Source organism: Ursus maritimus (assembly GCF_017311325.1).
Source record: "Ursus maritimus isolate PB19 chromosome X unlocalized genomic scaffold, ASM1731132v1 scaffold_X1, whole genome shotgun sequence".
Classification (NCBI taxonomy): Eukaryota; Metazoa; Chordata; class Mammalia; order Carnivora; family Ursidae; genus Ursus; species Ursus maritimus.
This window is the reverse complement of record NW_024423319.1, coordinates 115,793,478-115,808,651: the sequence shown is the minus strand read 5'-3', so window position 1 is coordinate 115,808,651 and position 15,174 is coordinate 115,793,478. Positions and strand designations below refer to the sequence as shown.

The following is a 15,174-nucleotide window of genomic DNA, read 5'->3' as shown; positions in this document are numbered from 1 at the left end:
CAGAGATCGTAAGAGGGATGGAATTCCTGGACATTCGAGAAATGGAAAGTGCCTGAGCCTCCTGCCTCTCGGGAAGCTAGGAGGTGGTTCCCGATTCAGGGGAGTTTCGATCCGTATTAACAGGCATTCCCAGATCTCCTCGTGTGACGTCACTGGTCTGGAAGGCTTCTCTCCAGGCTTAGTCACTTCTCTTCCAGCTTCCCTCTCTCCTTCCCCTCAGAGCTTCTGTTTACTCCCCAGTTTCTGTTCTCTCACATAGTACGTACAAGTCATGTGTGGAAAAAAATAAAGAAAGCCATGTGTGAGTATCGTATTACATCCTGCCGGTTGGCAATTCAACTGTAATCACGTCAAATACTCAGACGTCCCCCGGATGCGTGCCGAGTCGAGGTTTGAGTAGACCTCTCTGGTCTTCAGCGCACAGTCTCTGCTCCTAAGACACCCTCGCCCAAGACGGAGGACTTCCCTGAAGTTCATGGACTGCCATTTCTTTAGGCCCAACCTGCGGATCTTGGCGTTTGGTTAGACATACCACCAATGCCCACTCTCCCGAAGTTTCTGCTACTCCACAGGACCCTTCGCCATTGCCTCCTTAGCAAAGTTGCTCAGACTTCCAGGAAACAAAAGAGGGGGTTGTCTGCAGTCAGTTTTTGCCCTAGACCCTGGGAAACGCATCTTCCCTAAGGCTAGGGATTGCCAACGGCCTGTCTTCTTCATTAGACCCGGTAGAGGAGAAAACTCAATGAGAAGCAAGCAAACATTTTTTTCAGTATGTTACTTTGCCATACACATCATTAGAATTTGGACTTGCTGGAAACCCATCCTGGGCTCTAATCTACTTCTGGACCTCCCTCAGTTGTAATCTGTCAACTTTAATACACCATACTTCTGCGTTCTTTTTCCTTCCTTCTTGCCAGAATTCTGGCAAATTCTGGTTTGGCTAGCTTAGAATTTCTGTTCAGAGCTTTTCTTATTGGGCCCCCTCACAGGCCGCAGGAGGGCTGATGGATTTTTACCCTTGCATTGGGAGCCACTGCAACCCACATGCCATCAGGGATATGACAAAGTCATGAAGAAGAGACCGTGCGGTTCCTGTGGCTGTCATGTCAACTGCGATAATGAGACGGGGGGCGGGGGGCGGTTTCCTTTGGAAGTGTCTGTAGTGTTTGTGAAATGTAACATTCGGTCATAAATGGTGTGGACAGTAGGACTGGTGGAATCCATGGCAAACTCTGAAATTCCAGAGTTTTTAACTAATACTGAATCACTTTTTAAAGATTGTATGAGTGAGCTTTTGGTGCCTAACAAACATCTCCCAAATTCAGTGTCATAGCGTCCTTATCAGCCCGTACTTGGCCGGCAGAGCTAGGCTGGGGGGCTGGGGAACTCCGCTACACTTGGCTCCTTCCTGAGTTGCCGGCTCTGGTGTGTTCCACGTGCGTGCCTTCTGGAGTCCAAGCTGAAGGGGCAGCAGCCACCTTGTGAAGGTCTTCTCGTGGTGATAAAGAAGACCAACTACACAGGTGTATTTTGTTTGTCTCATCTGGGCTCAGCCATGTGACCTGCTTTACACTGTGAGCTGTTAGCAGAGTCACGGATGGCGAAACACGCACCGCATACAGTGGGAGGCTCTGAAAAGCCTTGTGGCTGGCGTGGGGCGGCAAATCACATCCCGGGGAGCAAATGAAGAATAATTCAGTCGATCACAGAGACCAGTCCTAGCAAGATGAGCATAAAATGTGCGGACGCGTAATGCTGTCGTGTAATCACAGCTGGCCATCCCTGAATAAGTCACGCTGACAATGACCTTCTCGAGTAGGACTCAGGCACGTCTGTTTATTTATACTTATTTTCATTCCAGTCGTAACTACCCAGGTGTCCTACCTGCCACGATCTTCCTACAGTTTTAAATTTTACAAGGAAAATAATAACTTCTAAATTTAGTTTTTCCTACCAGAATCTTTCCACTCAGCACATATTCCATAAAAGGACGTCACTGTCTCTAATAAGTACATATAAAAATGGAATCACTTCAGGTTTTCTTAGAGCATTCTACCTACCAGTCAAAGTAACTCTTTGTGATACGCTGGGTGTATCAGTCTTTCACTTCTGTGGAGGAAGAAAGTCTGTAGGAAAGCCCTTTCCTTTTGTTATGGGGGGTTGGACAGCAGGATGGCCATCATTCCTTTTCATTTTTTTTTTTTTTTTTAAAGATTTTATTTATTTATGTGACAGAGAGACAGCCAGAGAGAGAGGGAACACAGCAGGCGAGTGAGAGAGGAAGAAGCAGGCTCCCAGCAGAGGAGCCTGATGTGGGACTCGATCCCGGAACGCCGGGATCACGCCCTGAGCCGAAGGCAGACGCTTTAACGACTGCGCTACCCAGGCGCCCCGGCCATCATTCCTTTTCAAATGAGTCTGTCAGAACCAGGAAGATTGTTCATTGAATCTCAGTGGACATGTTTTTCATCTCAATTAACAGAGCCTGGATTTTCAGGTTTCTGATTCTCAGGCCCTGCGTGCTGCGTGTGTGTGCGTGTGTGTGTGTGTGTGTGTGTGTGTGTGTGTGTGTTACAGAAGGCTGGGGGCTGGGGCTGACAATTGTGTTCTTCCAGCCTTAGCATCAGAATTCACTGAAGCATGTTAAGCAGGTGAAAAAGATGTTGCTTTCTCAGCTCATTGTAAAAGGACTCAAGCATCTTTATAAAAAATACTGCAAGGTGAGAGCCAAAAAGTGCTTACCTTAATACAAACCACGAAATGATGTTTCATGGGGGAACATTTTCGTGTGGAGCCATTCCTACTGGAAAAAAGACAGGGTGATTATTTTTAGATAATTTATTCTGAAAATGCCACCTGTTGCACAAGAATAGTAATGCCATTGGAAGGTTATCCTCAAGTGCAAACAAAACAAAAAGAATGAAACATCATAAACAAAAAGGAAAACGCTGGAACAAACATCCAACACAAAATACACATTCGATTGTGAGTTTCCAGTTGTTATTTGGGTGGGGAAAGAACAGTGAAGGGATGTAGACTGATGTCACATTCTCTGTGGACACAGCTGGTGGCAGCATCTCCATCCCTTCTGTCCCTTAGAACATGACTGGTGCTTCTCATTTTTCCCATGACCTGGGTTCCTACCTCAGCCCTGGACTCCATGTTCACTTAGGGTTCTAGAAACACGGCCAAGGAAAACTTACTGATTCGGTCCTTCGAGAGCCTGGATTTTATTCTTTCTTCTTTGTCTGTATTCTGGCATAGGACTGCCTCGTGTGTATCAGTTTATACTTGTGTTTATTGTGTCCTTGCATTTGATAAGATTTTTCAAACGAAAGGTCTCAGAGCTTAGCTAGGATTTGTGCAGCGCTTCACCGGGAGTTGGGCTATTGGCATTTGAAATGGCATTTGTTTTCATATTTTAAGAGTGAATGAGCTCATAATATCTGAAGCCTATTCCTTTGTAGTCATTGACCTCAAGAGATGAAAATAACACATTGCTTTTTGAGTGCTGACTGTGCGTCAGACATTTTGCTAAATGCTTCACTTGTATTCATTCATTTCATCTTCACAGCTGTCTTACGCGATTCTGACTGTTAGTATCCCCATTTCTCAGATGAAGAAACTGAGGCACAGAATCAGGAAGTAGTTTGTACAGGTCACACTGCTAGAAGTGGTGGGGGGCAGGCAGGATTCGGCTTTAGAGAGTCTGGCTGCCAAAGGTCCCGGCAAACTACCCTATCGGTCTCGTGCTTGCCCTGTACCTGGGCACACATGTGTGTGTTTCTTGTGTAAGCCAGAAAGTGTTAGCTCCTCGACGAGAAAATGGCTCCTGCGATTTGCAGACATCAGGACATGATAGTTGCATTAGACAATGTGCTAATATGCCCTTCCTCACTTAAATGTCCTCTGTGTGCAGGAAGGTTTCAGAGTAGGAGTCCCAGCCCTGTCAGAGTGGCCTCCAAATATGTTAAAAACCCAACGAGTTCTGCTGTCGCTGCCACTCTCACTCTGGTCCAAGCCCCCGTGTGTTTTGTCAGGATGGATGCCGTGGGCCCTGAAAAGCTCTCCCTGCCCACCCGAGCCTCCTCCTGTCTGTTCTCAGTAAGGGCAGCTCGCAATCACATCACTTTTCCACTCAGAACCTTCTAAAGGCTGCCTGTTTCACTCAGAACAGAACACAAAGCCCTTCCAAGAGCCTGTGTCACCGCCCTCTCCCCGTCCCTTACTTAGCACTGAGTCCCTCAGCGCCTCCCCCTCCTCCTACCCCTGGCCTTCCCGCTGTCCCTTAGGCACACTCTCCCCGGGCACAGCCCATCTTAGGACCTTTGCACTTAGCGGTCCCTCTCCCTGAAAGGCTCCTCCTCCCCCAGATATTTCTCTGACCCCTGATAGAACCCCGAAGTGTCCCCACCCCATGGCTCTCTCCCCTTCTGGCATTATTTTTCTCCTCAATGCTTACAAAGACCTGATATGGGATACATTTTACCAATTTCTTAGTTCATTTTCTGTCTCTGAATACCAAAGTGAACATTTTATTATTTTTATTCAGCTTTGGTTCCTATTGTATCCCTGGAAGCGAGAAACCTGTGGGCGTTCAATAAGTATTTGTTGACTAAATGAATGCATTATGGAGTTGTTTCGGAGAATTAAATGAACTAACATATGGAAATAATTTCAAAAATTGCTTAGCATGAAATTAGTGTTTAATAAATGTCAGGTATTCATAAAATAATAATATTATACTTATTGAATGAATGATGAATTAAGAATTGGAGGCTATTACTTTATCATGCAGTGGAAAGAGGATAATCAAGTTATAAATGCTTTAAATATCCTAACTTGCATTTGCAGTAGAGGCTGGAGGAAGTGGCACGGCATCATTTGTGTTCTCTTTTCCTATTCCCTAGGGGGAGAGCTAGACCCCACACTTTCCTGGACAGGGAATGGTCCCCAGTCCTCGCTGCACTTTGGAATCACGTAGGGATCCCTTCAAAACTGACCCTGCCTCCCACCGCCAGATGTTCTTATGTGATTGGTCTGGAGTGAAGTCTGGGCATTAGGGTCTTTTGAATTCTCCCCAGATGATTCTGCTGTGCAGCCAAGCTTGGGAACCAGTGCTGGCAGCTTTGCACAGACTGGCAGTGGCATGGGGAAAATCCTTCCCCAGTCCCTTACTACACTCAGAATGGAAAGTTCGGCCAACCAGGGTTCAGTTCTCTGTTCTGCAACACAGTTGACCGTGAGCAGATCACTTCATTTCTACAACCTTCTTCATTTAGAATCCGTCTTCTGTGTGGATTATGGTGCAAATTAATAGCTCAAGGCCAGACCCCTAAAACTGTGGGTATCCCCTTCCCTTTTTTCCCATTTCCAAAGGCAGCTCAAGAACAGCACACTCTGAGGGACGCCTGGGGGGCTCAGTCAGTGAAGCATCTGCCTTCAGCTCAGATCATGATCCCGGGATCCTGGAATCGAATCCTGCATCGGGCTCCTTACTCGGCGGGAAGCCTGCTTCTCCCTCTGCCTGCCACTCCCCCTGCTTGTGCTCTCTCCCTCTCTCTCTCTCTGACAAATAAGTAAATAAAATCTTTTAAAAAACCAAAACAGCATGCTTTGAGATGAAGGTCTCTTCTAAAGAAGACAAGAGAACAGAACGCCTAGGTGGCCCCTTACTCCACCAGGCACACACAGCCCTGCCTGTTACAGGCCTGTGAGGGACCAACATCAGAGGGTCAAGTTTCTACCAGGGAGGCCTTTTCTAGGAACATCAGAGATCTTCCTGGTGGGCGGTCCCTGGGTCTGACATCCTAACCTGTTCCTGTGGCTCCTGTCCTGGACACCGGGGCTCACCCTACATCCGTTTTGCTGGTTTAATCAGGACTTTCAGTTCTGTCCTTTAGACAGCTGGGCTTCTTCATTCGACCTTGTGCCCACGGGTGGTCTACCCGCCTCCCTTCATCCCGAGCATGTGGCCCACCCTGGTAGCCACGTCTCACCTCTGGGTCCAGACAAACACCTGCAACTTCACAGAAGACCGCCCCTCCCCTTTGACCCCATAACACCGCCGCTCTGAGCCTGCACGCGTCTAGCATGGTGGTGGCACGTGGGGGATGGGACACCACCAGGGCCAGCTTTTTGGGTGTGTGACCCAGGCAGTCACCCGGGGCCCTGAGCTGGGTTTCCCATTCTGCTCTCTTGAAGTTCTGAATCCTGTTTGGGTGAGGGGTCCCGCATTTTGATTTTGCACTGTCGGTGCAAATCATGTAGCTGGTCAAGCGTGTGACACTTAGGAGACCTGGTGTGAGTTGCACCTGGCTTACCTCTGAGAAGCGTGTGACCTTGAGCCAGTTATTCTTCTGCTTTTGGCGTTTGCAATAAGGAGGTCGTGGGGTCAAACTGCCGTTGCTGTGGGGTGTTCTGAAGATGAAATCAGGTAACAGATGAGTGTCAGCGTGCAGCACGTAACACGTTAGCTCTCAACGAACGTTCTCTTTTTCTGAACATTCCAGACTGCAAGCTGCTAAATCGGAGATGCTTCCTTTCTGATTAAAGGGGATTTTAAACTTTTATTTTCTTAGTCGGTGGTACATGCCTAGAGGACAGATCCTGGAGGGTTTCCATTCATTCTTCTCTACTCTTATTAATTACACAAAAGGACCACAGCATTCATCCTGCTCAGTCTTCTTCTTTTTCCATCTGAACAATGTGTTGTCCACGTGGCATATAGAATAGCGTCTTTCAAGGTGTTTCAAAATGATCTTCTTTTCCTTATTGAACATTAGAGAGCAAAAAAATTGAATGAAGTCCACGTCATTGAAATGAAAGCCCCTTATATTCCTTAAAGGAGTTTTCTGGCGTTCAAACTAATAACTCTCCCCTTACAAAAGGCTACCCTGCCTGCTGTGTGTGAACAAAGCCTTCAGTAAGAGTCTGGGGAGTTGGTTTTTGACCCGACACTCTGGCATACGAGGCATGGGCCCTGAGGGCCAAGAAGCCACTCTTGACTTCGGCTTCCTTCCTCAGATCACGCAGATCAGAACACCAGGCCAGCTTCGCCATTCCCAGCTTGTTTGGCGCATCGAATGAGATATTTTTGGATGCATTTTGAAAATTTTTCAACACCATATATATTTCGAGTTTAGATTATTTTTTTAAAAGATTTTATATATCCATTTGACAGAGATTGAGCACAAGCTGTGGGGAGGGCAGAGGGAGAGGGAGAAGCAGACTCCCCGCTGAGCAGGGAGCTCATTGCGGGGCTCGACCTCGGGACCCGGAGATCATGACCTGAGCCAAAGGTAGACGTTTAACCCACTGAGTCACCCAGGCGCCCCTTGATTTCAGATTATTGATGAAACTTCTGAAGTTAGGTATGAACAAAGAGATTCATTTAAATCAGTTGAGAATCTCTCCAGAATATAAATGCCAGGAGTTCGTTTCTCATCTTTATTGGAAAGGGGCAATGTGTTTGACAGTGGCGTAGCCTATCACCACCGGTATGATTCCCACCACTTCAGCTTCGCGGGCGCCAGAGCCCTAGGTGCTGCTCACCGAATACCCATAATCTTCTGAGGCTCTCTCTCGGCATATCAGTTATAAAGAGTTCTCTCTTTCTCTACTTATTCATTCAATTATTGATTGTGAATCCGCTCTGTGACAGGTACTGTTCCAGGCAGCTGGGATGAATCAGTGAATGAAACAAAATTCCTTGTCCTCGTGGAGCTTATATTCTAGTGTGGAGAACAAAACAATAAAAAGAAACGTATTCTAGGGGGGGCTGGGTGGCTCAGTCGTTAAGCGTCTGCCTTCAGCTCAGGGCGTGATCCCGGGGTCCTGGGACCGAGCCCCACATCGGGCTCCCTGCCCCGCTGGGAGCCTGCTTCTTCCTCTCCCGCTCCCCCTGCTTGTGTTCCCTCTCTCGCTGGCTGTCTCTCTCTCTGTCAAATAAATAAATAAAATCTTAAAAAAAAAAAAGTGCATTCTATACTCATTAGCAAGTGCTCAGCGCCATGAGTAAAAAAGTAGAGGAGAGGGTAAAGGGGATGTGGGTGTGGGGGAGCAGGCTTGCAGTGTGCGAGTATGTGGCCCAAGGGTCACACCTGAGCAGAGACTGGAGAGCAAGGAGGGGGACCACACACATAGCTGCAGGATCAGTGTTCCAGCTTGGGGGAACAGCCAGGGCAAAGGCCTAAAGCAGAAACGAGTCTGGTGTTTTCAAGGAATTAAGGAGGGCTCGCAAAAAGCATGACTGCGTGCCTTCCCACTTCTTCCCCACGCTCTCCCAAACAGGGAATAGAAAGTTTGGAAACAAGAGGGAGAATGCGATTGCCCAGCCATTGCCAAATGCTTACACTAACGCCTCTTTTCCTTTGTGTGTGCTTTTCCCACAGTCACATGACACAGGGCATCCCGTTTGACGACCCTCGGTTGGAGAGCTGCCAGATCCTCCCTCCGGCCCCTCGGAGGGTAGAGATGAGGAGGGACCCCGTGCTGGGGTTTGGCTTCGTGGCAGGGAGTGAAAAGCCAGTGGTCGTTCGCTCCGTAACACCAGGTGAGCACGCGGCGCGCTCCCGGTCTCCTGGGATCACCCGCCGCACCCTGCCCCAGTGACCGCCGCGCGGTCCCGAAAGTGTCATCCCGCTCCGTGTCGGGCTGTGGAGCCTCCCCGAGTTTTTCCAACATGTGGATAGAGTTGGACACCAGAGGGACACAAAGGGCTCTGCAAACCGGGTTTCAGCTGCCAAATGCATCATATCTTTTGACTTAGGAAAACACTGATCTATCATTTGTAACCATGGAAATGACCTACTTCAAGTATGAAAGCACATCAAAAGAGGCAGGCGCCGCGCTGTATTTCAGTAAGTTCACAATGAAACTCCTTAGTGAACAAAAGTGGGAAGTGGCATTTAAGTCACAGAAGGATTTTAGTCATCGGAGCGGTTGGATTGTTCTTGGAGGATGCACTCTTCTCTCCCCACTGGACGCAGAATATAGTTCTGTCTACCCCATTGCCATTGAGCTGGACCAGGTCACTGACTTTGGCCAATGGCGTATTAGCAGAGATGACACTCGGAGTCTTCAAAAGTGCTTGTACAGTTGACCTTCTTTATTGGGTTTCTGTCATGGGAGTGACAAGAGAGTTTCCCTCAAGTGGCTGTTAGCTTTTCTAGAGATAAATACAGCTTGCTCTGCCGTGGGAAGCAGGACTGCCCGGCCCGGCCCTGCCTTCGTCAGCCAGTCTGTGCTCATCCGAAAGGCCCACAGGCCTGAGAAGAAGGGACTGCCAGACAGCCTAGTGAGTTTGAGGGCAGTTCGTCATACAGCAATGGCTGGCTGATCAGCGATGGGGCAAATGCCCTTAAATCCTACAGTATGAGCAGATCATTAATGTCCTCTGCCTCGGTCTTTCTTATTCGACTATACAGACGTTCAGCCATTAACACAGTTGAACATAATGCGCTAAGATACAATTACCCGAAGTGGGCTGTCCTGGCCTTTCCAGAAACAAGGCTCTTTTAATGATTTCTTTCTTCATGATATGTATTTATGAGCTTACTTTAATGGACTTGTATCGGATTTATTTTCACACAAAAGGAAATGACCCTCCCTACTGTTCCTCTTCAGAATTTGGCAAATCAGGAACAGAGCTCAGGAGAACAGTCGGGTGGTAAGGAACACAGCCTCTGGCAGCAGACGCCCTGGGTTTGATGGATTTGGAGCTCGCCTCTGCCCCGTTTGACTGTGTTTAGCTTCCATGTTAATTTCTGTGCGTTTCTGTTTGATGGGACTTTTCCGTATCATCTGGATAATGGGGATCATACTTGTGTCTCTCTTTAAGGGCTCGGGAGAGAACGAAAGACCTCATAAGAGTGCAGGTAGCTTTTTCCCGTTCCCCCATCTTGACGCTTACTGGGCCATCCACGCGCTCCCCCGCGCCCCGGTCACCATGCCTCGCAAAATTGAAGGAATTAGGGACTTTGATCTTGGCCGGCCAAAAGGATGCCAAACCTGTCAAGAACAAGACAAATAAGTATAATGTGAAGTTTCAAGTTCAGTGCAGCCAAAACCTTTATACCTTGGTCATCCCAGACAAAGAGAAGGCAGCAAAGTGACGCAGTCTACCCCCAGGTTTGGCGGTAAGGGAGCTGAAATGAAGCTGGTACACTGAATTGAACTGTATTAAAATTTTAAAAACTCAAAAAAAAGAGAGAGAGAGAGCACCTCTTCTCATTCCAAAAATATTTATTGTTATTATTACTAAACTCTAAACTATTTGGGCTGCTGAGTCTGCCAGTTAAGGAGAATGAAAGGCATCTAGTGAGTAGTAGAGACCTCAAAAGTTGATTGCATTTTTCGTTATTTTGCCATCACATGGCCCAGGGTGAGCACCGTGAACTCAGCAGCCTTACAGACTTGTACAGGGAAGAAGCGGTTTCCTTTTCTCTCCCACCACTGACTCACCACACAACTTCCTGTTTGCCAAGCTTTTTATTTCATTAGCCATAGGTCCTACCTCAGTTGTCTGTGTGGGACTGTTGAGCTTGACGCGACTGAGAATCGTACTCCTAAAATGAAAGAGATTTGTCGCCCGCTATGATCACAAAATAACACATATGCATTGTAAACAACATGCAACATAGATCGTATAGAGGAGAAAGTTAAACAGAATCACCCTGAGCTGCGACTACCCAGAGCGAACCCTTATTAACGTGTAGAGGAGACAAGTCTGTGCGTGCAGCTGCACGTGAATCACGTGTATGAGCTACGGAATGTATGATAGGTGTGTGTGCACACAGCTTTTCCTGGGTGGGGTGACGCTGAGCACGCCGCTTTCTGATAGAGGGTCGCTATAACATCTCTGGTTCGGAGATTCTCGTAAAGAGGGGTCCTCCCCAGAGCTGATGGGAGATCTGAGTGTTGTTTTAGATTTTCTCTTATTGCCCCATCGTTCCTTCAACCTCTTCCCTTCTTTGCCCTCGACTCTCCTCAGCCAGACACCAACACCTAATCTTCGACAATTTTGAGAACAGGGGACAAAAGTGAGAACAGGTTAAAGAGTACCGTTTCCAGTCATGTTTAGGTGTGAAACTACTGGTCCAGTCAACTGTGTCTTTCATAAAAATGACTCTGCTGAGGTCTCAAATGATTTCTGTGGCCCGACCAGATTTTCTACACTAGACATCCCAGCCTTCAGTGTACAGGGCACGAGAAAATTCTCAGAAGTGTGCCTCGGCTTCGTATTTTGGAAGGAACTATGTCTTGCTTCCCTCTGAAATTCCTTGTTTTTTTTTTAAAGATTTTATTTATTTATTTGCAGAGAGAGAGAGACAGCCAGCGAGAGAGGGAACACAAGCAGGGGGAGTGGGAGAGGAAGAAGCAGGCTCCCAGCGGAGGAGCCCGATGTGGGACTCGATCCCAGGACTCCAGGATCACGCCCTGAGCCGAAGGCAGACGCTTAACGACTGAGCCACCCAGGCGCACCCCCCTCTGAAATTCTTTATATAAGTTGCTTGATTAAACAAGAATATTTCCATTTGGTCAGAAAGCACGGGTCAGATGTAAAAGCATGGCCTATTAAATCCGCAAGTGGTTTTCCCAGGAAAGTAGTTAACATCCATCAGCCAATTCGTGTGAACATTTTTCAGTATTTGATCAGCATCTGATTTCTAACCATTTGTTGGACTGAATTTGAGTGAATGTTTGCAGATAATCCAATGGTTATATAAACTCTCGCAAGTGATTTTCAGAATTTCTTATGTGTGCAAACACTCAATCTCAGTTCCCACGTTTTGAGATGAATATTTTTTTATCACTGATAGGAGGAAATATTAAGGTTTTCCCTACTTTTTTACTACCCAGAAAGAAGATTCGTTTATGCTCCAGCTTCGGTGACGCATATGCCAAGTGTCTGGGTGGGTGGGAAGCATCTGAATTACTTCGAGATCCCGTCTCTGGCTGTGAAGTATTCATTTCAATTACTAAATAAAGTAATCGCAATAATATTTGAAAGATCATGTTTCAGCTGCACCTATTACCCAGTGACAGACCTGGAAGTAAAATGAAAATTATAGTACCCTATCAATATTTGGGAGGTAATTACATCAGACATGGAGATAGTTGAAATATTTATTTATAGGTTTTATTTAATACCGATGTATGCTTTATGCAGTTGTAGCTTTAAGTTTATGTGTCAGGAGACTGGGCAGTGACCAGTTTTTAAATTATCAAAGCAAGTTCAAAAGAGATGCTGGTCACCCTGAACTTGGCAGAGTCCACAGACGTAAGCTGTGACCCGGTTCTACCCTTTAATCCAGTTCTTTAACCTGTGTGAGTCTGGGGCGTCTCATTATATGGAAAGGATTTTAAGTGTCAGTGGGATTCTAGGCAAGGCAGCTAGCCCCTTGCCTGGTACATAATAAATGCTCAACAAATACTAGTTCCCTCCCTTCTTGCACACACCAATGGAAAAGACTACGGTAGCTCAGAACAAAAACCAGAGTCTCCTGTCATCTCGTGTGAGCACGGGCACACGCACCCAGGTTCAGTCTCCGTCACGGTCCCAGCCACAGAAATGACCAAACAGCCTCATCCCCCAGCTGATACGACTGTCTGCTGCTTCCTGAATGATGCCCACTTTAGCTCTGCTTCCTTGCCCCCACCTTTTAGACAAGAATGATTAAGACGCCCCCGCTTCTTGAACCCTGCCCGGAAACACCTGACACAGGCCCCATCCTGTCTGTCCTTCCTCTGATGTGCTTGCTGCCTCTCGGTTCCCCACGGTATGCGGCCTCACCGGTTGTGCTGACTAAATAAATGCACCTTTGTTCAAATCCAGATGTGCCCAGGTGATGGCAGCTGCAGGCCGTCTGCACAGCTGGTTGGCTATCCCTTGGGGCAATACCTTCTTTGGGGGCCTTCCATACTCAAAGTATATTCAGTTGACCAGCAGCATCCAGAGCCCTTGGGAGCTGGTGAGAAGTGCGTTACCTCACCCGTCGCTCCTCCGAATCTACTGAATCGGTCTGCAGGGTAACAAGGTCCCCAGGGTTGCGTGTGTCCGTTAGAGTGTGAGGCTCTCCTAGGCTGCTGTGTCTCAAGCCTGCCTGGGAAGTTCTAGAGAAATGCCAATGCCTGATTCCCACCTCCGAAGATTCTGATTTAATTGGCTGGGGTGTAGCCTGGGCCTCTGGAGTTTACCCAGAGCTCCCCAGTTCTGCTCCCAACATGGGGCTTGAACTCATGACCCCGAGATCAAGATTCACGTGCTCTACCAGCCAAGCCGGCCAGGCACCCCTCCTCGGATCTTTCTAATGTGCAACCACGGTTGGGTTTTGTTTCGGTGGACAGCGCCAGGTGCTTCAGTGAACGGTGAGGGGGCGAGGAGGACACGGGTGGATTGGCAATGGTCTTCTCACCTACGCTTCGCTCTCCTTTGTCTCCAGGTGGCCCCTCCGAAGGCAAGCTGATCCCGGGAGATCAGATTGTAATGATTAACGATGAGCCAGTCAGCGCTGCGCCGAGGGAGCGGGTCATCGACCTGGTCAGGTGCGTGACTCACTCCTCTGGGCCCTGTTCTGCGAGAGCTGACACGCAGCTCTGAGACCTCGTCCCGTGGAGGAAGGGCTGCCTGTGAGCCAGTGTAGGGCAGTAACACGAGCCCACGCGTTCACCTTGATGGTGCTGGCGACACTGACCTCTAACATAAAAACGTATGCCCCCTAAGCACGAAACACCCAAGCGCCCATTCTGTGTTAATAGCCAAGGTGCATATGCTTCCGCTGAAACGCTCTTTGGCTCCTACTTCCATTGCTATATCCAAAGGTTGCATTTTTTTTCCCCTTCCAGAATTACCGACACATTGATATTGCCTAATCGAGGAGATCAAAATGCAATACCCAGATTCCGTATAAGCGATGAGTAATTTTATATAATCCCATGGATACGCAAGCATAGATTTCACTGAGTTTTCATACTTGACCGAGTGATTCGTTACTGAATTGTGAAAGCATCAACCGAAGCAAAAGGATAATTAGGTCAAAGCTATGACAGTTTAAAAATGTGCTTTTGGTGTATTGGCTTAGCTTGATCGTAGATGTAAATAATTTGTTATGTGATATACTTAGTGGAGCGCCAGAAAATCTATTTTATGCGATGTTAAAATATCGGTCAAGAGATTCTTGAAGTCCACTGGAGTTCCTCTCCCACAGTGTACTTAGGGCGAAAAGGGGTCATTAGAAGTTAGAGATGAAGCTATGTCTTTTGTATGAGCGGACCCTCTTGTGCCCTGGGGATGTTAAGGGATAATGGGTGTGTGACACTTGTCTTTTATAAACCGATTTTTTTTTCAAGCAAGATTGAAGCAGAAGCTAAAGCTATCAGAACATTTTAAACTGAGAAGTGGATCTTCTAACATTTATGCTCTTTCATTACAAAAAGTACATCTGCACTTTGAAAAGGCATTAAGTGGGGTGTTTTAGCGGTTTTCCAGAGAAAGTTTTTTCCCAAGCTTTTTCAGCTTCTGCTTCACGAAGAAGCACTGGAGGGTCCTGCTTCCTTGGAAGGACTGGGAGCGGGGTGAAAAGACTGAGGAATAGAAATAGAGGAGGCTTACTCGTAGGGTGAGCAACATTTCCAGTTTGAGCCCGGCAAGGCCCACATCCGGGGAAACCCGTCAGTTCCAGAAGGGCTGGCCGCCCTACTCTTCAGTGTAGACCCAATGGCATGGAACCTTTGCAGCTGGCTGGCCAAGTCCCCATGGGTGTCCACATCTCCCAAGGGTTCCTCCTCGTGAGCGGGCATTGAGGTTCATGTCAGACTCAACCCTGCATCAGGAGCGAGACCTGGAGACACCTCCCATTTTCCTGGGAGCCAGGAACGCAAGAAGCAGGGGTGACTCTGTATTGTCAAGCCCCAGGGAGGAAGCTGCGGTGTTACCGTTGGGAGCCACGTCTCTCTTGAGATGCTTGTGGTCGTCCAGGCGGGCTCTGAGCCTGACGGCAGGCCACAGGCTTCTTTTGTTCTCCCCTGGGCACACCCCTCTGCAATCAGTTCTGTTGATCTGTGCGCCCGGAGGATGGTAAAAGAACGAAGATACCCGTGTTTCAGTGTGCTGGCTCTGACTTGCTGCAGGACAGAGGCACAGCAAGCACTGTCTGAAAGTGTGATCATTTC

General features: G+C 47.8%; 1 protein-coding gene and 1 pseudogene across 1 annotated transcript in view; both read left to right on the top strand.

Moving 5' to 3' along the window:
* FRMPD4 (FERM and PDZ domain containing 4) overlaps positions 1-15,174 on the top strand; it is a 551,891-nt gene that overhangs the window by 444,464 nt on the left and 92,253 nt on the right. The window contains exons 3-4 of the mRNA XM_040634527.1: positions 8,394-8,554; positions 13,446-13,548. Coding sequence (XP_040490461.1) covers positions 8,394-8,554; positions 13,446-13,548 — 264 coding nt within the window. The remainder of the gene's footprint in view (positions 1-8,393; positions 8,555-13,445; positions 13,549-15,174) is intronic.
* On the top strand, positions 9,950-10,157 carry LOC121103660 (annotated as a pseudogene).